Source organism: Sus scrofa, unplaced genomic scaffold (genome assembly GCF_000003025.6).
Source record: "Sus scrofa isolate TJ Tabasco breed Duroc unplaced genomic scaffold, Sscrofa11.1 Contig2453, whole genome shotgun sequence".
NCBI lineage: Eukaryota > Metazoa > Chordata > Mammalia > Artiodactyla > Suidae > Sus > Sus scrofa.
The window spans coordinates 296979-320424 of NW_018085094.1; the positions used below are offsets into that span (position 1 = coordinate 296979).

At 42.9% G+C, this 23446-nt stretch overlaps 1 protein-coding gene across 1 annotated transcript in view; it reads right to left on the minus strand.

Annotated features, from left to right (window-relative positions):
* FMN2 (formin 2) overlaps positions 1 to 23446 on the minus strand; it is a 308540-nt gene that overhangs the window by 250874 nt on the left and 34220 nt on the right. Inside the window, 1 exon segment of the mRNA XM_021081836.1 lies at positions 14300 to 14466. Coding sequence (XP_020937495.1) covers positions 14300 to 14466 — 167 coding nt within the window.

A 23446-nucleotide genomic window follows, 5' to 3' on the forward strand; every position in this document is an offset into this window, starting at 1 on the left:
GCAGACATGGGTATGCCCAGCACAAGATCCACACCCTCTCCTGGAATGTGGAGCACAGATTAACCACCTACAAGGATTAGCTGCCCTCTGTCACAGGACTCTATCCCCTACCCCTCCCTTAACCATCCCCTCCTCCTTCTCTGTTGTTTCTGCCATGATCTCCAGCCGCAGATTCCCACCACTGATCCTTTACAAGCCTAGTGCCTCTTCACAGTCAGGGCTGGAGCCATCTTGAGCTCAGCCCGTGCCCCTCTGATGCCTTCACAAGTCTCTCTTGTTTACCAACTAGACTGTGCATTCCTCCCTTGGCAAACCTAACAGGGACCACATATGGATAGAAACGGAAAGAAAAGTCAAACTGACACAGTGAAGTTACCATTTATGTATTACCTAAGTGTAGACCAGGGGCCAGCAAACTATAGTCCACAGGCCAGTTTTTATAAATGAAGTCTTGTTAGGAAATAAGAGCCAGGCTTATTGACTCCATGTTGTCCATGGCGGCTCTCACAGGAGAGCTGCATACTCTTGACAGAGGCTGTAAAATATTTACTAAAGCCTAAAATATTTTCTCTCTGAAAAACTTTTAAAAACTTTGCCAACCTCTCATCTAGACAATAAAGAAAGTACATGGGAAATAAATCTTCCTTCAGATTTCCAAAATCTCGTAAAAATCTGGGGGAGGAATCCCCCCCAAGGTCCTGGTAGGGTGGTGTCTTATCAGTGCAAGGACCTCAGGTTCTGTACTTCTCCTGGCTCATGGTGAGGGAAGGAAGGCCACAGATATTCGAGTCACATCAGCAGAACTAATTGCTATTCAGTGCATATCCAGGAGAAAGAGAAGAAAATCAGGACAGAAAAGCTGGGCTGAGTCACCATTTTAATAAAAGTCCATCACATAAATTTAAAATGAATCCTGCATCACCCACACTGTTGCCAAATGGGTGAAAAAGTACCAGTTCAGATACCAACATAGGTATCTGAAGTATCATGATTCTCTTAAATGAGGAAAGAAGAAAGTATGTCATTAACTTAAATAGTGTGACTGCCACAAATGAGTTTTTATTTATTTATTTATTTATTATTATTATTATTTTTTGTCTTTTTGCTATTTTTTTGGGCCACTCCCGCAGCATATGGAAGTTCCCAGGCTAGGGGTGGAATCGGAGCTGTAGCCCCTGGCCTACACCAGAGCCACAGCAATGCGGGATCTGAGCCGCGTCTGCAAACCACACCACAGCTCACGGCAATGCCGGATCCCACTGAGCGAGGCCAAGGATCAAACCCGCAACCTCATGGTTCCTAGTCAGATTCGTTAACCACTGCACCATGATGGGAACTCCCACAAATGAGTTTTTTTTTTTTTTTTTTTTTTTTTTTTTTTTTTTTGGCCTTTGTCTTTTTGTTGTTGTTGCTATTTCTTGGGCCGCTCCTGCGGCATATGGAGGTTCCCAGGCTAGGGGTTGAATTGGAGCTGTAGCCACCGGCCTACGCCAGAGCCACAGCAACGCAGGATCCGAGCCGCGTCTGCAACCTACACCACAGCTCACCGCAACGCCGGATCGTTAACCCACTGAGCAAGGGCAGGGACCGAACCCGCAACCTCATGGTTCCTAGTCGGATTCGTTAACCACTGCGCCACGACGGGAACTCCAGAAATGAGTTTTTAAAAACTGGTTTTTCTAAACTTCAATTAACTTTCTGGTTGGGGATTATAACAAAATCCATCAAAGTCCTGGCAGCATTTTCTCTAAGCTCAGAGCACTGCGGTAAAGGAATAACAATCTGTACCATGACTACTTTTGCAACAATGCTCTTGAATTAACATAATTGATAACTGGCAGGGGATAGGGGTGGGGGGGGAAATACCATTTGCTCTTAAAATACAAAAAAAGAAGCACATGTTAGAAATTCACTAAACCATATTTCAGGTTGAAAAAAAAATCTCAAAATATATGTGCTTCAAATCATTTACATAAACGTTTGGACACTGACTACTATAGGAGCCAGGGGTACATATGTATACATATGTATTAAAGTCCCTCTACTTCACATTGAACTGAGTGACTACAAACATGGGGGATGTAATCTGCCCACCATGCAATTAACCCTGTAGTAAAAGGTTAATAATACAACTATTTCAGAAGCATGCAAGTGTACAGCCAGCAAAGAAAGAAACCAAGTTGGAACTTTGATACATACCCACTTATCATATTCTTTAGGGAATAATCTATTTTTTAACTAAAACAAAATAGAATGAAAAAGTGCCCCCTGAAGAAAATTAAGACTAGTAAGCACATTTCTTCCTATTTATATTTATTGATTGTTCCATTCAATAATTTTATCCTACAAGAATTATCCAACCAATGCCAAAGGGGAGTGGGATGGATAAGGAGTTTGGAGTTAGCAGATGCAAACTATTACATTTAGAATGAATAAGCAATGAGGTCCTACTATATAGCACAAGGAATGGTATCTAACCTCTTGGGATAGATCATGACGGAATATAAGAAAAGGAATATATATATATATATATATATGACTGGGTCACTATGCTGTACAGCAGAAACTGACACAATACTGTAAATCAACTATACTTTAATAAAAAATAAATATTAAAAAAGATTTATCCTGGAGTTCCCATCAAGGTTCAGTGGTTAATGAATCCGACTAGGAACCATGAAGTTGTGGGTTCGATCCCTGGCCTGGCTCAGTGGGAAGGATCCAGTGTTGCCATGAGCTGTGGTGTAGGTTGCAGACATGGCTCAGATCCTGTGTTGCTGTGGCTCTGGTGTAGGCTGGTGGCTACAGCTCCAATTAGACCCCCAGCCCAGGAACCTCCATATGCCATGGGTACGGCCCTAGAACAGACAGAAAAAAAAAAAAAAAAAAAAAAAAGATTATCCAAGTGAGAAAATCAAACATGTCCCATGTGGTAGAGTTATTGAGAGAGAAGAGCAATACTGTGTAGCAAACCAACCTCTGGCCCTTTGGTTTCTCTGTTTCAGGGACTCTGAGTAAAGCAGAGGTCCTTACAGACAGCTGTATTTTCATTTGTCACATTACCTACAAAACATGCTGGACACCCACACAACAGACAGAGTGAAAGTGACTGTGAAAGGATTTCAACTGGATGGACGGGATGCAGACTCTCATGCATAAGCCCCCCAAAAACAATACTGGAGAAACTGAGAGATTGACTTCTAGTAAATGCCAGTTTGCACAAGACAGAAACCCATCTCATGACCAGTGAACACCTGCCAAAAATTACTTCCCATCCTCAAGCCTGGACTCTGGCTGGACGTCCCCTTTTTCTCACTCTTTGCCCATAAACAGAGTCACCCCAAACACTCAGCTGACTTCCTGAATTTTAATTCCTCTGCTATTCCCAAATAAACTCAACTTCTGGTCTTTTGAAATTGTTTCAGTTTACCTCCTTTGTTTGGGTTGACATTACAAATAAGTGATGTGCCAATATACGCATGTGACCCTTTCCCAGGGAAGCATGTGGTCGCTATGAAGTGGTCAGTGTGAAGTGGGGTTTGGCACTTGCCACCATGTGTCATCTGCCTCTATATGGATTAAATCATGAGCTGCCACTGTACCCCTTGAGTGGAGCTCAGGGTGCAGAGCAGGAGTGAAGCACTCTGTGCTCCTGGAAAACTGGAAGAACAGGTCTTCAGACAGATATTTTTTAGATTTTATGAGCCCACTTCTTGTATCTCCTCATATCTAGAAAAACACTGAAATCCTTCATGGTGATGTCTGCTCCTCATGACTAGCAGTAACCTTCCTGAGACCAGCAACAAACTTCTATAAAATATGTGCATGGCTGCACGCACCTCCCCCTCACTTTTACCACACATACACTGATATCAATTCCCTCTGACTCTTTGGGGCGGCATTTCAGTCTGAAGTGAAGTAGACAAAACAAAGGATGTCACAGTCATCTGCGAATATAGCCACCTCCAAAGGTGAGCCACAAAGGGAAGTCTTAAGGGAATTCAGGTTATGAAAGCACAGGATGCCCAATAGCTGAGGCAAATATCAAAGGAGTGATTCCAGTAAGCCCAGACCTTTGCATCTTCCCATAGAAGAGTCTATGAATTCCTTAACTTGAGATAGCTGGTTTTCTGTAGTCTTTTGCTCCTGCTACCTGCCTATATATCCTGATTCCCCCCCAACTTGCCTCTTTGGAGTGATTTCTCAGGGCTACCTGAGATGCTGTCTCCCAGGGGCTTAAGTCCTAATTTTGCCCCAAATAAAAGTTAACTCTCAACTTTCAGGCTGTGGATTTTTTAAGTCAACACTGGGAACACAATGCCGAGTGGGAGTGATGGGCTCACTTCACAAACTGGCAGGTGTCTGACCCACAGCTTTTCCTATTCTTCCATCTTCCTTCCACTCCATCCAGAAAGATGTGGAGAGGGAGGGTGGGGGAAGAAGGTGGGAATTACACCAGTAAAACCAAGAGTGGCAAACAGATTAGGAAAGAAAGATGGCAATAAGCCTAGAGGCAGAGATCCAATAGAGTCAGTTCCCGAGCCAAGTCATTTATGAGCAGATTCGCACTCCATGCCAGCCTCCGCCTTCTTTCTCTCCAAGTGTTCATAAGATTACTAACTATAGGTGATGCCTGGTCAATCAAAAGTATCCACTTAATGAGCCCTCTAGTTCTTCCTTTCCTCAGTTACCACTGCTTCCCTTCCAGCCCTCCTCTTCATGAAATCAAGGCATATTTACTGAAAGGCTGTGCTGGGTTCTGTAAGAGAAAGTGGAAAGATAATAACAACAGTAATTACTAGTATTTACTGGGCACTTATTACATGCCAGGTATTGTGCTAAATGTTTTATCAATTAATCTCATTTAATCTTCAAGATAACCTCCCAGAGGTAGGTTCTATGATTATACCTGAAAATTTTTATCCTGGGACCTTAGATAAACGTCCTAACCTCTTAAGTGGAGGAGATGGGACTGGAATCCACAGTCTAGGACTAGAGTCTGCTCTTACCTACTCTGGAGAGACTGGATCCCTCTGTTCACTATAGATTTCTGTTTCTATGGTAAACACAGTAAACACAGGGACGAAGCCCTGCATTGGTCATGAGGGCACCTCCACATATGCCTTAATTTGCATGGGGGTGGAGCCAGTTACATCACCTTAAGTCTTTTGAGAGAGAAAATGCAGACTTTGATGGTTAAGGAGGGTGTCTGAGAGGAGTGGACTCTGAACAGCACTCTCTGAAGAGAGTAGAGCTAACTGGGAAGTAACAGTTGAAAGCAGAAGCATGAGTACTCAGTCCCAGGGTAAAACCGAGAAGCACCTCAGCAGATGAAGGATGGGGTTTGGAGGAACGGAAAGAGAGATGGGTCATGAGGTGGGAAAGTATGAAAATATTGAAACAGGAGGCAGATCAGAGAGGTCCAAGGAATCTGGCACTGCATTCTGACAGAAAAACTAGAAAGGCTCTGTGCAGGAAAACCACAGATCAAATGTACATCGTGGGGTTCCTCAAGCTCTTAACACTTGGTACTGGGTACTCTCCACTGGGGTGGGGTCCTGTAAAACGTTCGGCGCAGCATCCCTGGCCTCTACCCATTAGATGTTAGCTGCACCCCTCTCCACACTGTGCTGACCCAAAATGTCTTCAGACATTGCCAGATGGACCCTGGAGGGGAACATGCCCTGAAATGAGAACTTTAAAACTGGAACAAGGGGGCAGGACTAGGGCAGGGATGGGTAGACCCAAAATGGTAACTGACGAGGGCGGCTGTGAGAGCAAAGCAAGTGACAGCTGAGCTGATAGGTGACATTCCTCATTCCTCTCTTGTAACATGGCCTCACCAACTAGCCCTCCAGAATCACCTAGACAGTGTTCCAAGCCCAAGCTGTGCACAGTTCTCTCCACCTCTGCAGCCCACATCACCCAGCAGTGTCATCAACGCTCACCACAGCCTTCCTCTTGAAGGACCCCCCCCAGCTCTGGGCCTGCTTCTCAGTATATCCTCCCTCCACCCTTCTCCTCCCTCCTGGGGGCAGCAAGTCTCAGCCAACACCCTGAGCTGCTCAGTGCTAATCACTTCACATACTAGACTTGGGAATCAAGAGATAAGCTCCACCTCTCAGATCTTAAACACAACATCCTCTAGCCAAGCCTCTGCTGAACCCACTCAAGCTCTCCACTGCACTGTCTTTAGGAAGTTTAATCTCTTTATATTTATCTTTTTAGCATATACCCTCTGGCCTGTGCTAGTAACCCCAGTTCCTCTGTCCTCTAGGAATTGCCACCAAGGAATCATACATTCTAGATGTCCAAGAGAAAATGATCATCCTGCCTGGGACCCATACTGGTTTTCAGATGCTAATGCTTTGTGGAACATCACCATCCACCCACAGATGGGAATCAGACACCAAGGAAATCTTCTACTCCTTCCCCCACTGCCCCTGTCTCCATTTAGGCACTTCTACTAACTCTAAATTTTTTTTTTATTACTTCTATCCATTCTCCATTCTGCTACTAGAATAAGTGTTTTTTTTTTTTTATATAAACGCCAATCTGTTTATGGCTTAACTACTCAAAATTATTTAAGGGCATCACCAGTATGACCCAAATGTCCTTATAACAAATCTGACCTCCTTTTCACCCATCAGTCTCCCAAGCTTCAACCCAGAACTACCCATAACACATAGTTACCTGCATCTTCTTGCCTTTTATAGCTGATTCTTGGAGTAAACTCCTAGTTGACTCTTAACTACTGCCCCAAGCATTATCTCCTGAGCCGCAAGGAGATTCAGTTAACTCTCCCCTTTTGCTGCTCCCACTGTGCATGTCTCCACTGGGACCCCAATATGATTATGACCTGTAGTGATAGATAACATACATTGAACACTTACTGTATACCCCATACTGTGCAAAATGTTTCTATGTTTCTTACATAGAAACTACTATATTACTCCTCATTTGACAGAAGAAACAAACTTTCAGAAATTAGGCCACCTAAATTTTCACAGTAAAGTGGAAAATCCAGGGTTCAAATCTAGGACAATCTGATTGGGGAATCCCACTTCAATTGCTGAACCCCAATAATCTGTTTACGTGTCTTATTTAAGCCAATGTAAGTCAGTTGAGAATAGAGGCTTTCTTTTAGTTTGTGTGTCCCTAGCAACTAGGGGTGGGGAAAGAGAAAGGAGGAGCTAAAAAAAAATGAAAGTCATAATTACATATCAAGACCCTGATCTAAATTAGAAGAGGATCTATGTATAAAATAAATAAGTTACAAGGATATATTGTATGACACAGGCTATAGTCAATATTTTATAATAACCATGAATGGAATATAACCTTTAAAATTGCGAATCACTATATGTACACTTGAAATTTATATAATGTTGTATATCAGCTATACCTCAATAATAAAATAAATGAGAATAGGAAATCAGTAGCTATCTTAGTCCATTTGGACTGCTATAACAAAATACCACACTTTGGGTGCCTTAGAAACAACAGACTTTTTTTTTTTTTTCACAGTTCTGGGGACTAGAAGCCCAAGATCAAGGTGCCAGCTGGTCTCCTTATCTGGTGAGAGCCCTCTTCCTGGGTCATAGCTGGGTCATCCCTAAGTTCTCACATGGTGGAAAGGGTGAGAGAGCTTTATGGGGTCTCTTCTATAAGGTACTAATCCCATCATGGGGGCCCTCACCTCAGGACCTCAGCACCTCCCAAAGGCCTCACCTCCTAACATCATGACATAAGGATCCCCATATGTGAATCTGGGGAACACAGATATTCAGACAACAGCAGTAGTCTTTAAGAAGAATTGAAAGAATGCTATCAAATCGTAAGAATGAAGTACAAATTTCATATGTTGAGAATACAGAGGAGAAAAGGAAAAGAAAGTTACATGTTTCTTCTCTCAAATGGAAAGGAAGAGAACATTATAAAAAGGCAAAGAAGGAAAAAAACAATCAGAAACTGTATTGCAATGCTCGGTAGCTCTCCATATAATAAAGGGATAAAGCAAATGACAACTAAACTAAACATGGGATACTTTTGAGCAAGTGAATAATCCATTTGAACTTGACCCAAGGAATATCCTAGCTTGAGTGGCCTGGGTGCTGTGATATTGGGATATTGAGAAGGAAATTAAATTAGAGCACAGTACTGCCTCTGCAGGGCAGTATTTACAGTAGCCCTATCTTTCTCGACTTTTAGAATAAACTTATGGGTAAATCAGTAACCCTAAAAATATACCCTGAGGACAAAAGTGCACCTCCTGGAAGGAAGCTGGAACAGTCCAGGCATGGATGAGCTATTAGCAGAGGTGCTAATGGCAGGTGGGGTGGCAGGAGATAGGATCTGAAGCTGATGGAACAATAACAAATTGAAAAGCTTACTATTTAAGGGTCAAAGCAAATTACTAAAAGGAAACTAGTATAGCAATAGGAATTGTGCTGGAAGGATAGGGAAAAGCCAGGGAAGGGGGGCATCCAGAGTGACAGTAATTGCACTGGCAAACGTAAAATACCAGAAGTCAAAATCAGCTAAACAAGAGTGTGGGGCACCACTTCGGTGGAGGGATTGAAAGTGGGTGAGGGGCAGGGCCTGCTGCTGATACCCCAGCCCTTCTGTTCCTCATCCAGGTGAATGTGGTATTTTAGCCTCTTTCAAATCCCTAAAATTCAAAAAACCGATATGAGTAAAACTGATTACAGCTTCAATCTACTTTTGTTATCCTGGATTTATGCAACGATTACCTAGGTAGAGGAATAGACACAAAATCTGGCTACTAAATGAATTTCAGAAAATAAAATCTTTTTTGACTTCTATGTTGACACCAGAGAGAAGTCTGCAGGGGAAAGAAATATTTCGGCTAAAATAATTTTAAAAGCTGGGTTAGGAGTTCCCTCGTGGCTCAGCAGGTTAAGGATACAGTGTTGTCACTGTTGTGGCTCTGGTTACTGCTGTGGCAAGGGTTCAGCCCTGGCCCAGGAACTTGCCCATGCTGCGGGCACAGCCAAAAAAAAAAAAGCTAGTCTAAAAATTGAGCATAATTTAAACACCACATTTCAAATAAAACAACTTCTAACAGTTAATACTATACATGTTTCAAAAGTATAAATACAGCTATATCCCCCCCCACACACACACATACACTCTCTTAGAGCTCTTGTGTCAGGAAAATATTCACATGGGTTTGAAGTTATCTTCTTGCTCTGAAAAAAAGTGAACTCAAATAAAAATGACCTTCGTGCCCACCCAGGGACGCCAAAAAAAAAAAAAAAAAAATGATCATTTCTATTTGTCACTTAAGTCTCCATTCCAGCTACTAACGGCAGTGAGGAGAGTGCATTTCATTTGTTTTCTGGTAGTGGCTGCTGTTGGTATTGATTCATAACATCTTTCAATAGGTTCAAGATCCTATTTCTTTTATTTCTTTTCAGCTTGAATTTTCACATCTTCCTTTTCTTTAATTCTAGCTGCACTAAGAAACTCATCCAAACCTATATCCATTGACACACACACCAAGGAGCTTCTGCCCATGTGGAAAACAGGGGGATCATTACATATTCAGCAAAAATTACCAGATCTGCCAAACCCCAAAAAGCGCAGTGTTCAAAAATATTCTACTAGAAAGACATTTAAGATCAATTCTAAAGGATTAAGTAGATATAATCATATAATCCTGCCAAAATCCTTGGGCCAAGTAAACTTGCTTTGTGTGTGTGATGTAAATAGGTAATGTGCTATCTGACATGGTTATGATTGAAGAAATCCTGGAAGAGCTTGCTAACAGATAATCAACAAAAGACAAAAAAAAAAAAAAAAAAAAAAAAGGAGTTCCCATCGTGGCGCAGTGGTTAACGAATCCGACTAGGAACCATGAGGTTGAGGGTTCAGTCCCTGCACTTGCTCAGTGGGTTAACGATCTGGCGTTGCCATGAGCTGTGGTGTAGGTTGCAGACTCGGCTCAGATCCTGCGTTTGCTGTGGCCCTGGCGTAGGCCGGTGGCTACAGCTCCAATTAGACCCCTAGCCTGGGAACCTCCATATGCCGCGGAAGCGGCCCAAATAAATAGCAAAAAGACAAAAAAAAAAAACAAAAAAAACCAGATAATCAACAATTATGTAAGATAATTGTGGTTTGCTAAAAACAGCTGCAGATGAACATGACCCAGAAAAAAGGATCTCGATATGAATGAAGACACTCTAAGAAACAGGAGACTTAGGGGACCGTACGTACACCGGACTGTTCTTACAAAATGACCTCCATCTACACCTAAGGGCAATGAGCCAAGGTCCAAGGTAGCAGCACGCTGAAGATGGGTAGTGCCTTGTCCACAGGTAACAGGCCAGTGGCCCCAAACCTTAAATACATGGTGTGTCATAATAGTGAATGCTTTGCTATTTCTAAGGATTTAGAGACCATGGCAAATATTTCAAGAGAGATTTTTCCTTACACTTGAGAGACGCAATTAGAACAGATCCCAAAAGAAAAAAATCTTTCCTCAGACCACAGAAAACACTATAACACACAGCTCAAGAATACAATCTACCAAGTGGCAAGAAGTGGTATTATTCATATGTTTTCCCTTGCTATTTTGGAATTTCTCTAGCTTACAATTTTTTGAGATATTAAAAAAAACAAAGATATTTTAAAAAAGGCAAACGTGAAGGTAATGGACAATATATTGGGCCATTAAAGACTTAAAGACCAGTCTTCTGGAGTTCCCGTCTTGGCGCAGTGGAAATGAATCCGACTGGGAACCATGAGGTTGTGGGTTCGATCCCTGGCCTCGTTCAGTGGGTTAAGGATCTGGCATTGCCATGAGCTGTGGTGTAGGTCACAGACGCGGCTTGGATCTGGCATGGCTGTGGCTGTGGCATAGGCCGGCAGCTTCAGCTCAGATTCAACCCTTATCCTGGGAACCTCCATATGCCTGGGGTGCAGCCAAAAAAACAAAAAACAAAAAACAGTCTTCCTTTCTGATTTGAGAAAACATGAATATGAAGAGGATTATCAGCCCTTTTGTTGGCTGAGATAATTTTAAAACTCATGGCCCTAATTTTGACCAGCTAATAAAATCACAACATTCCACACAGCAAAAAGCAAAAGCTATTGATTTTCAGGTACTACACTAGGTATTAGTTTTCTATTTAGAATCAATAAGCACCAGTTTTGTCCTTATACTTTCCTCCTAAAACTAGCCTATCTTCTCCATCTTGGTAAATGGCACAATCTTCCACCCGCCATGTAAAACCAGAAACAAGAAGTCACCTTTGATTTACTTTTCCATGGCCCCCTACTAACCACCAGAAGTTCCATCAGCTCCACCTCCACCTCCAGTTTCCACCCCACACTCACTAACTCTGCTCTGTCTCCTCCACCAACTCTTGTTCAGCTACTGCAGCAGCCCTTCTGCTGCTACCCTGCACAACATCACCCAAACGCCAGGCCCCTCAATCCATGTGCAACAAAATCTTCCAAAAGCTCCCACTTAAGAAAACCCATTTTCCTTTCATGGCTTTCAAACCTTGAATGTCCTGGCTCCTTAGTCTTTTCTGTCATCATCTCCCCAAAGGGAAGCTACACAGGCCCTCAGCCCGTGCCTTGCTTAGGTCCTGCCTGCACTCCCCCAGGGCCTTTCTACTTGCCACCAGGCTCCTGGAGTGACCTTCCCTTGGAGCTCATTTCACTGCTCTTGATATTACATGTGGGGCTTCCCTCTATTCACCCCACCTGCCCTCATCACTAACCATCTTCTTGGGTTTAAGTGCTTCATGGCACTTACTAGAATCTGACATAAATTCATTACCTAGGCTTTCATTTGTGTTTATGTTTTCTCTGTCTCACCCCGATGTGAAGAGGATGCAAATTTCAGGAGAACAGGAATCTTATTTCTCTTGCTAATGTAATCACTAATATATCTCTGGAGCCTAAAACACTGCCTGGCATGTAGAATGCATTTAGTAAACATTTGTGACTATCACTCAAAGCTTTTTGCTTTGCAGTACTCTTGAAATTTTAACCAAGTTAAAATGTGAGGGAAAAGGTGAAATCCTTTCATATTTTCTACAGCATTTCTAAAGCAAAAGATGAGGCCCTAAAAATGTATAAAATAACACAGAACTAAATCAAAAAGGGTTGACTGAAGTATGCCAATCCATAAAAATAGCATGAGTAAGATGCCCAGATCAAAACTCTGGTGCTCTGTGTATGGATGGAGATGAAGAGGGAGAGGGAAGGGGGAGCTCTCAGGGAAGGGAGAAAAGTTGGGGGCCAGTTATAAGCTGGTTTCCCCAGAGTGTTCTGTGTTCTGTCTCAAAGGGCAACTGCCTCCAAGAGAACTGTGGGCTCCCTCAAGTGATTTTCTGGAAACCAGCAGAGAGGCTAATTATCAGAAACTTCTCTCCCTACAGAAAAGTCCATTCCTCCCCATTTCCCCACTAATACTTCAGTTTATAGAACTCCCTGTACTGCTACCTCTTCTGGGCTGTGAAGAAAATTCTTGACTGTGTATACAGTAAATGCACATTTCTGTTGCGAACTACCATTTAGTACATGTAATAACGTTTCTTACTGGAGTAGCTTTATTTCATATTTGTATTTCTGACCGGGGAATGGAGAGGTAGTACAGAACCAACAAATAAAGTATGGAGAAAATTCAACCACACAAATCTAGGGAAAGAAATTCCCTATCCTAAGGAAATGACTTCATACCATATTAAAGGATTACATTCACTTTGCTTTTTGCTCTCTACGCCATACCAGGCCACCCTCCAAAATGATGAGGCTGGGAGGGTTATTAGTCTCTTTAACATAAGGAAGAAAGTAGCAAGCATATAAGAAGCAGCCAGTTCAGTGATTTAAAAAAAAATAGGATTATTCTATTCTTTTCAGTTTATTCCAATTCCACATGTATTGACTAATAAGACTGTTTACTTCTGAATTTTATGGGAGGAAAATGCAATTAACTTGGGAATAGTTTTAATCAAAAGACAGGTGTGAGGCACGGCTAGTGTTTGTCTTTATCTGTATCTTACTTATTTTAATTCCTAGTTATAAACTGATATATCTCCTAGAATACAGCCTATAAAGCTGTTAGCCCTCTATAATCCCCAGTTTCTGTCACTATAATGGCACAGCCCTTTCACAAAGAAAAAATGAGGTAATTTTTAAAATTATCCAATTCTTCTCATAGAAGAAAAAGATCTACCAAACAGTAATTAGCTGCCATGCAATAAATGGACAGTTAGATACATAGGTAGATAGGTAGATGGATAGGTCTTAAGAAAGCTTCACAAGTCACAGTACATCCTGGGGAATCTTCTTTTGGAAGTATCAAGAAGATCTCACAACATTTTACGTGGTTTATTTTCCTAATACTGAAGGGAGATCACACTTGTAAAGGGTAACGAATAGGAAGAAGAAAAATAGGCTCATATGGACCTTTTGTTATTTACTGTCACTTCTTGATCTCAGCCAGGGCTCATTTTCATTGCCTTTCCAAACTTATCTTTACTACCACCACCCCCGCCCCCAGCTCAATGTCATATATACACATGGAGAGGAGAAGAGGGTGCAGAGCACAAACATAACCAACCCATGTGGATAAGTGAGCTGAAAAGACTCTGGTTTCCTCATAAGAAAGTCCTTCGTGAGAAATCTTACGCATCTGGGTTTAGGTGCACACACGCTCATCACAACCTCCAAGGTCACACACGTACCACATACCTGAGGAAGATTAGCAATACTCTTGCTTGAAAATGATAGTCCAGCTGTGCTCTTATTCGTTATGAATTATGAAATGGCTTTGGAATTAGTGTTCCGCTGTATTAACCCTCTTGGTGAGTGGGAGCTGGGGGAGAAAGCAAATGGCGCTCCTTCGTGTCAACAGTACACAGATGAGTTATGAACACATGGAGAGAGTGCTCCAGGGCCCACGGAAACCTGCTGCCTACTGGGAACAAAGCTCTTGCCCTTGGAGCTGCTTCTAAAGGTGTGTCCACAACCAGCAAAGTCAGAAATACTGACTTAAAAGCACTTAAAAACCATCACTGGTTAAAGCAAGCTAGAAAACTGTCAAGAGTAGCCATCTGTTAAGAAAAGGAGGTGTGGCAAAGAGACTTAAAAATACCCTAGTCAAAAAGGAAACAGATGTACAAAGCTGTTGAGTGCAGGGGGCAGGGCTGCATCACACACGGGTCTTTAAATGATAGGGTGATTGGGCAGACACACATTAGAACTGCTATTTCCATGGTTATCTGCCTCACAGTCAGTGAGTTCTGTGAATTCTACTTACATCAAACGGAGCTGAGCTTGACTGAGCATTCTGACTGCACGGTTCCCTGAAGCAGTCACTGAAAGGAAGAAGGAGACCCATAGCAATGATCCGTGAGCAAAACTTCTCTGCTTCTTCTGGAGGCCCGTTCTCCTGCTGGCTGAACAGCTTCTCCAACAGAGTTCGCCCTGCAGGTGAGACACGGTCATTAGGCAGGAGCATTGGCAGGTCCCCTGACTCAGACTCCCTCAGGAGGGAGGCTGCAAACACAGTCAGGGTTATGCCGTTGCCCAGGCTACTGCGACAGGCAGGCCTGGATACCACTCTGGAAAGGGCAGCTCTGGGTGGGTCTCCCATCCTCCAAAATAACCTCCTTCCCCAAATGGGGAAGGGCCATGTTATGGGACTACACCTTCTTCCACCTGAAGAAGCGCCCAGCCTCCTGGATTTCATTGGAAATCCTCCTTCCACTCTTTGTAAACCCTGCTGATGGCTCTCTGAGGAAGCAGCCAGTAGCCACTATTTGGGCTAAGAAATGTCAGTGTCTGATATTCAGTACTAGGCCTGGTGACAGGGAGGCGAGCACCAACCCAAGGGGAGAGGTTTGGTCAGCAGAAAAAGTCACCCTGTAGAAGAACATGACAGAAACTCAAAATTTTCTCACATGTGCCTCAGAAACATCATTCTAGGGGAGATCTACGCTTCAAGTTTTTATTTCCCTAGAAGAGGCAAGAGGAGGCACTCAGAGAGGAGGACACTGGCTGAGGACTTGGACCCACCTGGTCCCCTGGCTCTCAGTCCTGGCCGTCCCTCAGACTCACCCAAGGAGAGCAAGGTGATAGGGAGGGGACCTGCGTATCTGCATCTCACTGGCCACCCAGAGCCAAGGGCTGTAGATGCTGGCCCTGTCCCATCTTCTGACACTATTCACTCCCTAACTTATTATCCTTTGGAAATTTTTTAACTGGCTTCTGCATTAATCAACTATGGTGGAAGAAATGGGAAGTCTCTTGAGTCCCTACCAAGGCCACCACCTATTGCTCAGTCCTTGCCCTGCTCCTGTCCTCTAGCCAAGTAGCAGGGCCAGTCTTCAAATTCAGATTAATGTAACTTATCCAGAAAAGCTTCCCTTGACCCCCTTCCACACTCTTTTTGCACCCTTCAAAGCTCCTTTGTATAATTAATTAATTATTTGTGCAATTACTTGGTTAATGTCAGCTTCTCTTACTAAAACATAAACTGACATCCAGCACACATCCTGAAAACCTGGCCACTTGCACATAAGAAACATGAAAATATATTTTAGGATTTCTGAACGAATATAATGCTATGATTCTGTGACAGAAACTCGTTGACATCATAGTCAGAACTGGAAATATCAGTCTAGACCTGGGGTCAGCAAACTCTGCCTACAAAGGGTTAAACAGAAAATATTTTAGGCTTTAAGGGCCATGTAAGATCTCTGCTGCACATTCTTTTGTTTTGTTTCAAACAACTTTAAAATTGTAAAAAGCATTCTTAGCTTGGGTCTGTGCAGAGCCAAGCCCAGCTCTATACATAAGTCACACCTAAATTTCAAACATACACATGTTCAGCTCAGTAGGGTAGTATCCATTGCAGTTTTCAAGCATCTTCTTATTTTTTGTTTGTAAAACAAAACTAAATTCAAAGTCTACCTCTGTTATGTAGAATGACAAAGCAGGGCAAAAGAGGCTCTGTTTTCTCCATTCCTGTAGGTTACTAGAGAACATTCACTGGTCTCCAGGACATTTTCTCAGGGGAAAAAAAAGACTTTAGAGAACTTAAGTTTGCCTGCATCCAATTGGACCCACACACCTAGGAAACTACCTCTTCAATTCTCAAGTGATTAATTATCATCACATATCTCCACTTTATACATCTTACAGTAGGTCTGAAAGTAGCCAGAAAATTAATTAGTTCTCTCCAATAATTCCATCTTCATATGACAGAAGAGACAAAGAGTCTTGCGTGTGTGTGTGTGTGTGTGTGTGTGTGTGTCCACGAGTGAATAAATGCATATGCGTATATTGAGTCAAAGGTATCAAAAATGGTGCGGGGACAGCATGCAAGAGAGGGAGTCACAGCCCCAGAGCCTCCGCACGCTGGGCAGCAAACCCCAGCCATCCACTGCCACACCCCAACCACAGCTCCCTGGACCCCACCTCCAGCTCTAAGGCCCCCAAGTTCTCCAGACAAGTGGTGAAACCACCCTGGGCTGAGAACCCTCAGCTTCTCTGAGGGGAGGCTCACCTCCTGGCCATCACAATAGCCTGGCTGCCCTGGAGGTTCCCTCTCACAGGCCTCTCAGGGACATTTATGTCAAACCCCATACATCTTAGTGATAGAACGGAACTCCTTTAAAACCATCAACTCCCTTGAAACTCCTGCTGTCCCTCTTCTGCCCCACACTATATCCTTCACCTCCTGATTCACCACCCTGGTTCTCACCTCAACACCTGCTGTCATGGTCACTGACACTCTGGAAGGTAACTCACCCATGTCCTTGAGTCCTGCCTCCCATGCTTCCTCCACCCACCACAGGACCCATTCCACGCAACCCTCGGGAGCTGTACCACCTGTACCTGGCCCACGTCCAAGTTCACTCCACCCACCTCTGCCTCCTTCCCTCTCCCCCAACTCCACACTCACCTACCACCTTTTCCTCCAACACCTGAGCACCTGCCTCTCCCAGGGCTTCTGCCCCCAGATGCCTGCATGACCCACTCACCCTCTCACTTTACTCACCTGTCTCTGCTCAACTGTCACTTCTACCACCCTTTCTCCCATCATTCCCCTTCATCCTTCAGAGCTTGGCCCTTGAATTCAGGTGAGTTCCTGGGCCAACTCCTCCTCCTGAAATGTCAGCTCCATTTTAACTGTTTGTTCACCACTTTTACCCAGAACCTTAAGGAAGGCCTGGCACAGGGCAGTTAATCAATTGATGTTTGATCATAAATGAATCAATATATGTACACCTAATCCCTGACCACCACCCTCTCAGCTCTGGTTCTAGAATCCCCTGTAAAACTCCATCCTCCACATGGACCTTGACTCAGTCACCGTCACAGGATCTGTCACTTCCTCCTCACCAGCTTAAACCCCATGCCCCATCACCACAGCCAAACCCTCCAAACGCCAGCACTCCCATCCCTCTCTCCCTCCCTGGTCAAACCACAGCACATCCCAGCCTGGCCATCCACCCCCTCTGCCTGCACCTGAGGAGCTCAGCACTGCAGAAGACAGGGGCACCCACACTGCCTATTCCTACTTTAAGATCCTGATTACAAACCACAGTTCAGCCTAACAGTGCTTTGTATGCTCAACTGAGCTTCCAGTCTCTCCCTCCTCCTCACTCTTTACAATGAGGAAATCAAAATCTTCACAGATAATTTTTGGAAAAAAATGGAAGAATCCAGGACAAATTGTATATACACAAAACACACATTCCTGCGCCCTCCTCTGCTTTTTCCTCAGTCGATATGTCTGCTCCAAAGAAAAGCAAAAAGGATCAAAGTCCTTGTTCCATGCATGCAACTTCGCCCTTGAACTATTCCTTCTTGTTCTAAATTATGAACATGCATCCTTCCTTACTGGACATTTCCATAATCACAAATACTGCTTAATCTTTTTTTTTTTTTTTTTTTTATCTTTTGTCTTTTCAGGGTCGCACCCATGGCATATGGAGTTCCCCAGGCTAGGGGTCTAATCGGAGCTGTAGCTGCCAGCCTACACCACAGCCACAGGAACACAGGATCCAAGCCTCGTCTGTGACCTATACCACAGCTCATGGCAATGCTGGATCCTTAACCCACTGAGCAAGGCCAGGGATCGAACCTGCAACCTCGTGGTTCCTAGTCAGATTTGTTTCTGCTGTACCACGACAGGAATTCCAATACTGCTTAATTTTTAAAAAAATCTCCCTGAACCCACATCACTCCCTGTCCTCAGCTACTCTCCCACTTCCTGGCTTCCTTTCACATCAAAACTATTAGCTAGATCATCAAAAAGTCTACAAATAACAAATATTAAAGAGGATGTGGAAAAAAGGGAACTTTCATAACTGTTGGTGGGAATGTAAAGTGGTGTAGCCACTATGGAAAACAGTATGGAGGGTCCTCAAAAAACTAAAAATCAATTTCACAATGCAGCAATTCCACTCCTGGATACATATCTCCCAAAAAACGATTTGAAAAAATATATGCACACCAATGTTCCTATCAGCACAAATTATAATAGCCAAAACATGGAAGCAACCTATATGTCCATCAACAGACGAATGGATAAAGAGGATACAGAACACACACACACACACACACACACACACACACACAGAGACATGATGGACTATTACTCTGCCATAAAAAGAATGAAATTCTGCCATTTGCAACAGTGTGGATGGACCTAGAGGGCATTATGCTTAGTGAGATAAGTCAAACGGAGAAAGACAAATATTATATGATATCCCTTACATGTGGAATCTAAAAAGTAATACACATGAATGTATATAAAACAGAAGTAGACTCACAGATATGGAGAACAAACCGGTGGTTGCCAAGGGGGGGAGGGACAAATTGGAGGTAGGGGATTAACATATAAACTACTATACATAAAATAGATGAGCAACAAGTATTTACTGTATAGCAGAGGGAATTATACCCAATTTCTTGTAATAACCTATAAGAGACTATAACCTGCAAAAATACTAAATCACTACGCTGTATACCTGAAACTAACACAATACTGTAAATCAACTATACTTCAACTAGAAAGAAAGCTACTAGCGAGAATACCTATGCCTGCAACCTCTAGCCCCTCCCTCCTGGCTCAGCCTACTCTAATACGACAAGTCTCATTTGATTTCCACCCCGACAAGGCAACAGAAATTGGTAACCAGCAGAATATCAAAACATTTCTGCCTTCATCTTACTCAGTTTCTTAATCCTTCAGAAAAGTCACACTGCTGACTCATTCTTACTCCTTAAAACACTTCCTCCCAGTGCTAATGTTAACATGCCAAAGGGAAAAAACACCCAATTGTCTGGAATTACATTGTAGTGGTTATCTTTGTTTTCAAAACTTGGGTGATTTTTTCCCCCTACTTCTCTGCAATGTTTTCCAAATTTTCTATTGTGAGTATACTTTATTTCTATAATTAAAAAAAAACATGAAAAATTAAAAAAAAAAAAAAAACTTCCTCTCACCACCTGATGCCACCCTTTACTTTGCCTTCCTTACCAGCCATGGTCTCTGGAGGCCCATTTTCTGGCCTCCCTACTCAGTGTGTTAATGTCTGTGGCTTCCGGGCCCAAACTAGGCTTTCTCCTATAGTCTCACCCAGTCTACACACACTCCTCTCAAAACTGCAGACCTTCGTGACTGCATCAGCCAGCAGAGTACAGCAGAAGTGGCACCGCCCTCAGAATGCGTGAGGATCCTAAATCCTAAAGACTATCCAAGTAACAGACAACCTAGGGGAGAAGATGAGAATTAAAAGAGCCATCAAACTAGCTGCGAGATTTTTTTCCTTCAGTATTCCTCAACCTGGACTTAGGGAAGCACAAAGCTCAGAAGAATCAGCATTGACTGGGAAAATTTTAAAGGGCAATTTGGCAAGGTGGCAATAATCTTAAAAAAATTCGCCCCTGGACTCAAAAGATCAACTTCGGAAACAGTCCCTGAAAAATAAGTGGACTATTATTAGTGAAAAAAGAAAGAAAGAAACTAAAATGTCTAACAATACAGAGATTTGTTTTAAAAGATAGCTTTATATAGGAGTTCCCATCATGGCACAGCGGAAATGAATCCGACTAGGAACCATGAGGTTGGGGGTTTGATCACTGGCCTCGCTCAGCAGGTTAAGGATCCAGCGTTGCCGTGAGCTGTGGTGTAGGTCGCGGACACAGCTTGGATCTGGTGTTGCTATGGCTGTGGTGAAGGCTGGCAGCTATAGCTCCAATTAGACCCCTAGCCTGGGAACCTCCATATATGCAGCAGGTGCAACCCTAAAAAGACAAAAAAAGACCAAAAAAAAAAAAAAAAAAGATAAGCTTTATATAGATGCTGACTTACTACACAGCCATCAAAAGTCATGTTATAAGAGAATAATCTTTCAGTTAATTTAAACACACATATATAAAAAAGAATAAGAAAAATAAAACTCAACACATAACTGGAGGATAATAGTGCACCAACCGTCACTGGTAACAGAATTAATGGGAACTAAATAAAGCGTTTAACCTGCCTTTCCAATATGAACTGTATTTTGGGGTAATAAAACATACCTAGTGATTAAAGAAAAATTTTCAGTACAGAAAAATTCCAGGATTCCAGTCATGGCTCAGCAGAAACGAATCTGACTAGCATCCATGAAGACGCAGGTTTGATCCCTGGCACCACTCAGGGGGTTAAGGATCCAGCGTTGCCATGAGCTGTAGTGTAGGTCACAGACACGGCTTGGATCCTGTATTGCTGTGGCTGTGGCGTAGGCCAGCGACTACAGTTCCACTTCAACCCCTAGCCTGGAAACTCCATATGCCGTGGATGCAGCCCTAAAAAGACAAAAAGAAAAAAAAAAAAATTCCAGCCAAAAAGTGCAAAGAAATGACAAAATTAGAATCACAATCCCTAACGGTTCACTTAATCCATACATGGAAAACTCATTAGAAAAAGGCCAGTTGAAAAATTTGCAAAGTAGAATGAGATCCTGCTGCAAAGCACTGGGAACTCTATCTAGTCACTTCTGATGGAACATGATAATGTGAGAAAAAGAATGTATACATATATGTGTGACTGGGCCACCTTGCTGTATAGTAGAAAACTGACAGAACACTGTAAACCAGCTATGATGGAAAAAATAAAAATCATTTAAAAAAAAAATTTGCAGGAGTTCCCGTCGTAGCACAGTGGTTAACGAATCTGACTAGGAACCATGAGGTTGCGGGTTCGATCCCTGGATCCCTGGTCTTGCTCAGTGGGTTAAGGATTCGGCATTGCCATGAGTTGTGGTGTAGGTCGCAGACGCGGCTCAGATCCTGCGTTGCTGTGGCTCTGGCATAGGCTGGTGGCTACAGCTCCCGTTAGACCCCTAGCCTGGGAATCTCCATATGCTGCAGGAGCGGCCCTAGAAAAGGCAAAAAGACAAAATAAATAAATAAAAATAAAAATAAAAAAATTTGTAAAGAAGAGATCAAACTGTCATCCCCAAACCCACAAGTCATTCAGAGTCAACATAACTGAGACAGGCAAACGTGGTGAGCCCTTTGATATAAGGGACTGTAAAGTCCACAGCAGTGCTGCCCATCAGGCTCTCATGCTGTCCCTCCCGGAAAAAGATAGAGGAGAGCTGAGCATAGGTCACATGGTATCAGCTTGGACCTATTATCATCCAAGGTATCAGAGAGCTCTGTGAATGCTCTAATTAACTAAACAATAAATTGTCTCTGCACCCAGTGTAATAATGACTTTGTGGTATCTTGAAAAGTACATTTTTGAGATTCATACTGAAGTATTCAAGATTAAAATAACATGACGCCTGTGATTTATCTCAAATTAGTCCATAAAACAAAAGTGGAGAGGGATGGAGGTCAATGAAGCTATTATAGTATTGATAATGCTGGTAATTACTAAAGCTGGGTGATGGGTACATGGGCCTTTATCATACCTCTGCCTTTAGATATGATCAAATTCTACAGCAAATATTTTCAATCATGCTATTTAAAAGGTCTGATAACATAGAAAAATGTGTCACAAATATTATGTGAAATAATGAAGATTACACAGCTAAAAAACTATGCTCCTGATTCTCGAAAAATAGTAGACAATCTTTGCTTGTTAAAGAGTCAGATCATTGTGGCAGGAATATGAAAAGTTTTTATTTATTTATTTATTTTAGGACCTGCACACTATCTCAACAGGACTGAACTCCCTTTTGGACCAAGGGATGTAATTTGACCAGAGCAGGGGGAATAGAGACATTCCCTTCTGCTTTTCTTCTTGCAGTTGACGGCTGGGGATTTAACCAGGACACACTGGCACCATCAAACACCTGAGGCCTTGCATCCAAACTGGAGAGAGCAGGCTGACCTAAAGCTTCTGATGCCAACCTTTCTTCTTCACTGTACAAACCAGCTGGCTGTGACCAGGAAACACAGCCCCCCAGGTTCCCTCTGGTAACCCCTTCCCCACCCCACCACCTACCTAACACTGACACACAGTTGGGGTGCCCCCTAACTCCTGGTCCCTTTACTCTGCTTCTTAGTCAAAGCACCTGTTTCTAGACTGGACATGTTGGTCACACCAAAAAATGAAAATAATTGGACCTAGAATATAGATAAGCACAACTCTTCTAAGTGCTCAGCTATTTAAAGCTTCATTTTGCTTCTTATTTTGATTCACTACTTAATCAACAATATTTACTGAGCTCTTACTATGTACAAAGCAGCTCTAAATCAATTTGCCAAAACCCTACTTGCTGAATGAACAATTCACAAAAAACTGCTGATGAATAAGGCAGGAGCTAGTGGGATGTTGCCTGGGGCAGGGACCTCAGGGGCACACACAGTGGTGTAATGATGGGTCAGGGCAATACAAATGCAATCACAAGGAAAGCCAGCAGCTGGGAGCCACAGTAACACTAAAACTTGGGGAAAATCTTGAAGACCAACGAAGTCATTCTCTACTTCACAGACTGATATAAATTCCCCAGGCAGCTAAGAAGCAGCTTCTGGTGAATCTATGACCCTCTAAGTCTATGGGCAGGAGAGCAGCATTTCTCCCTTTCCTGTCCCTCCCTCCAACCAACCAAAGATCCAGAGGAAGAGGCAGACTTCCTCTATAAATGACAGCCTCTAGCTGTCATTTTACACATTAGGAAATGCAGGCCCAGGACAGTTAGCTTGCACTCTCTTTATTCAGAAAAGCTCATCTCACTTATCATACACAATATACATCTAAGGAATGGCCTGAAAAAATCCAAGGGAGTTATTTTTCATAGAAGAGCGTTCCTTATTTTCTGCCCATTCCTTTCCAATGTAAAGGTATGGAATCCATCACAAGACTTCATGAGATGATCCCAGCAAAGCAGCATGGTGCAGGCAACCACAAGCTCAGGCTACAGAGGTCTGAGGCATCGGTGCCATCCAACTGCTG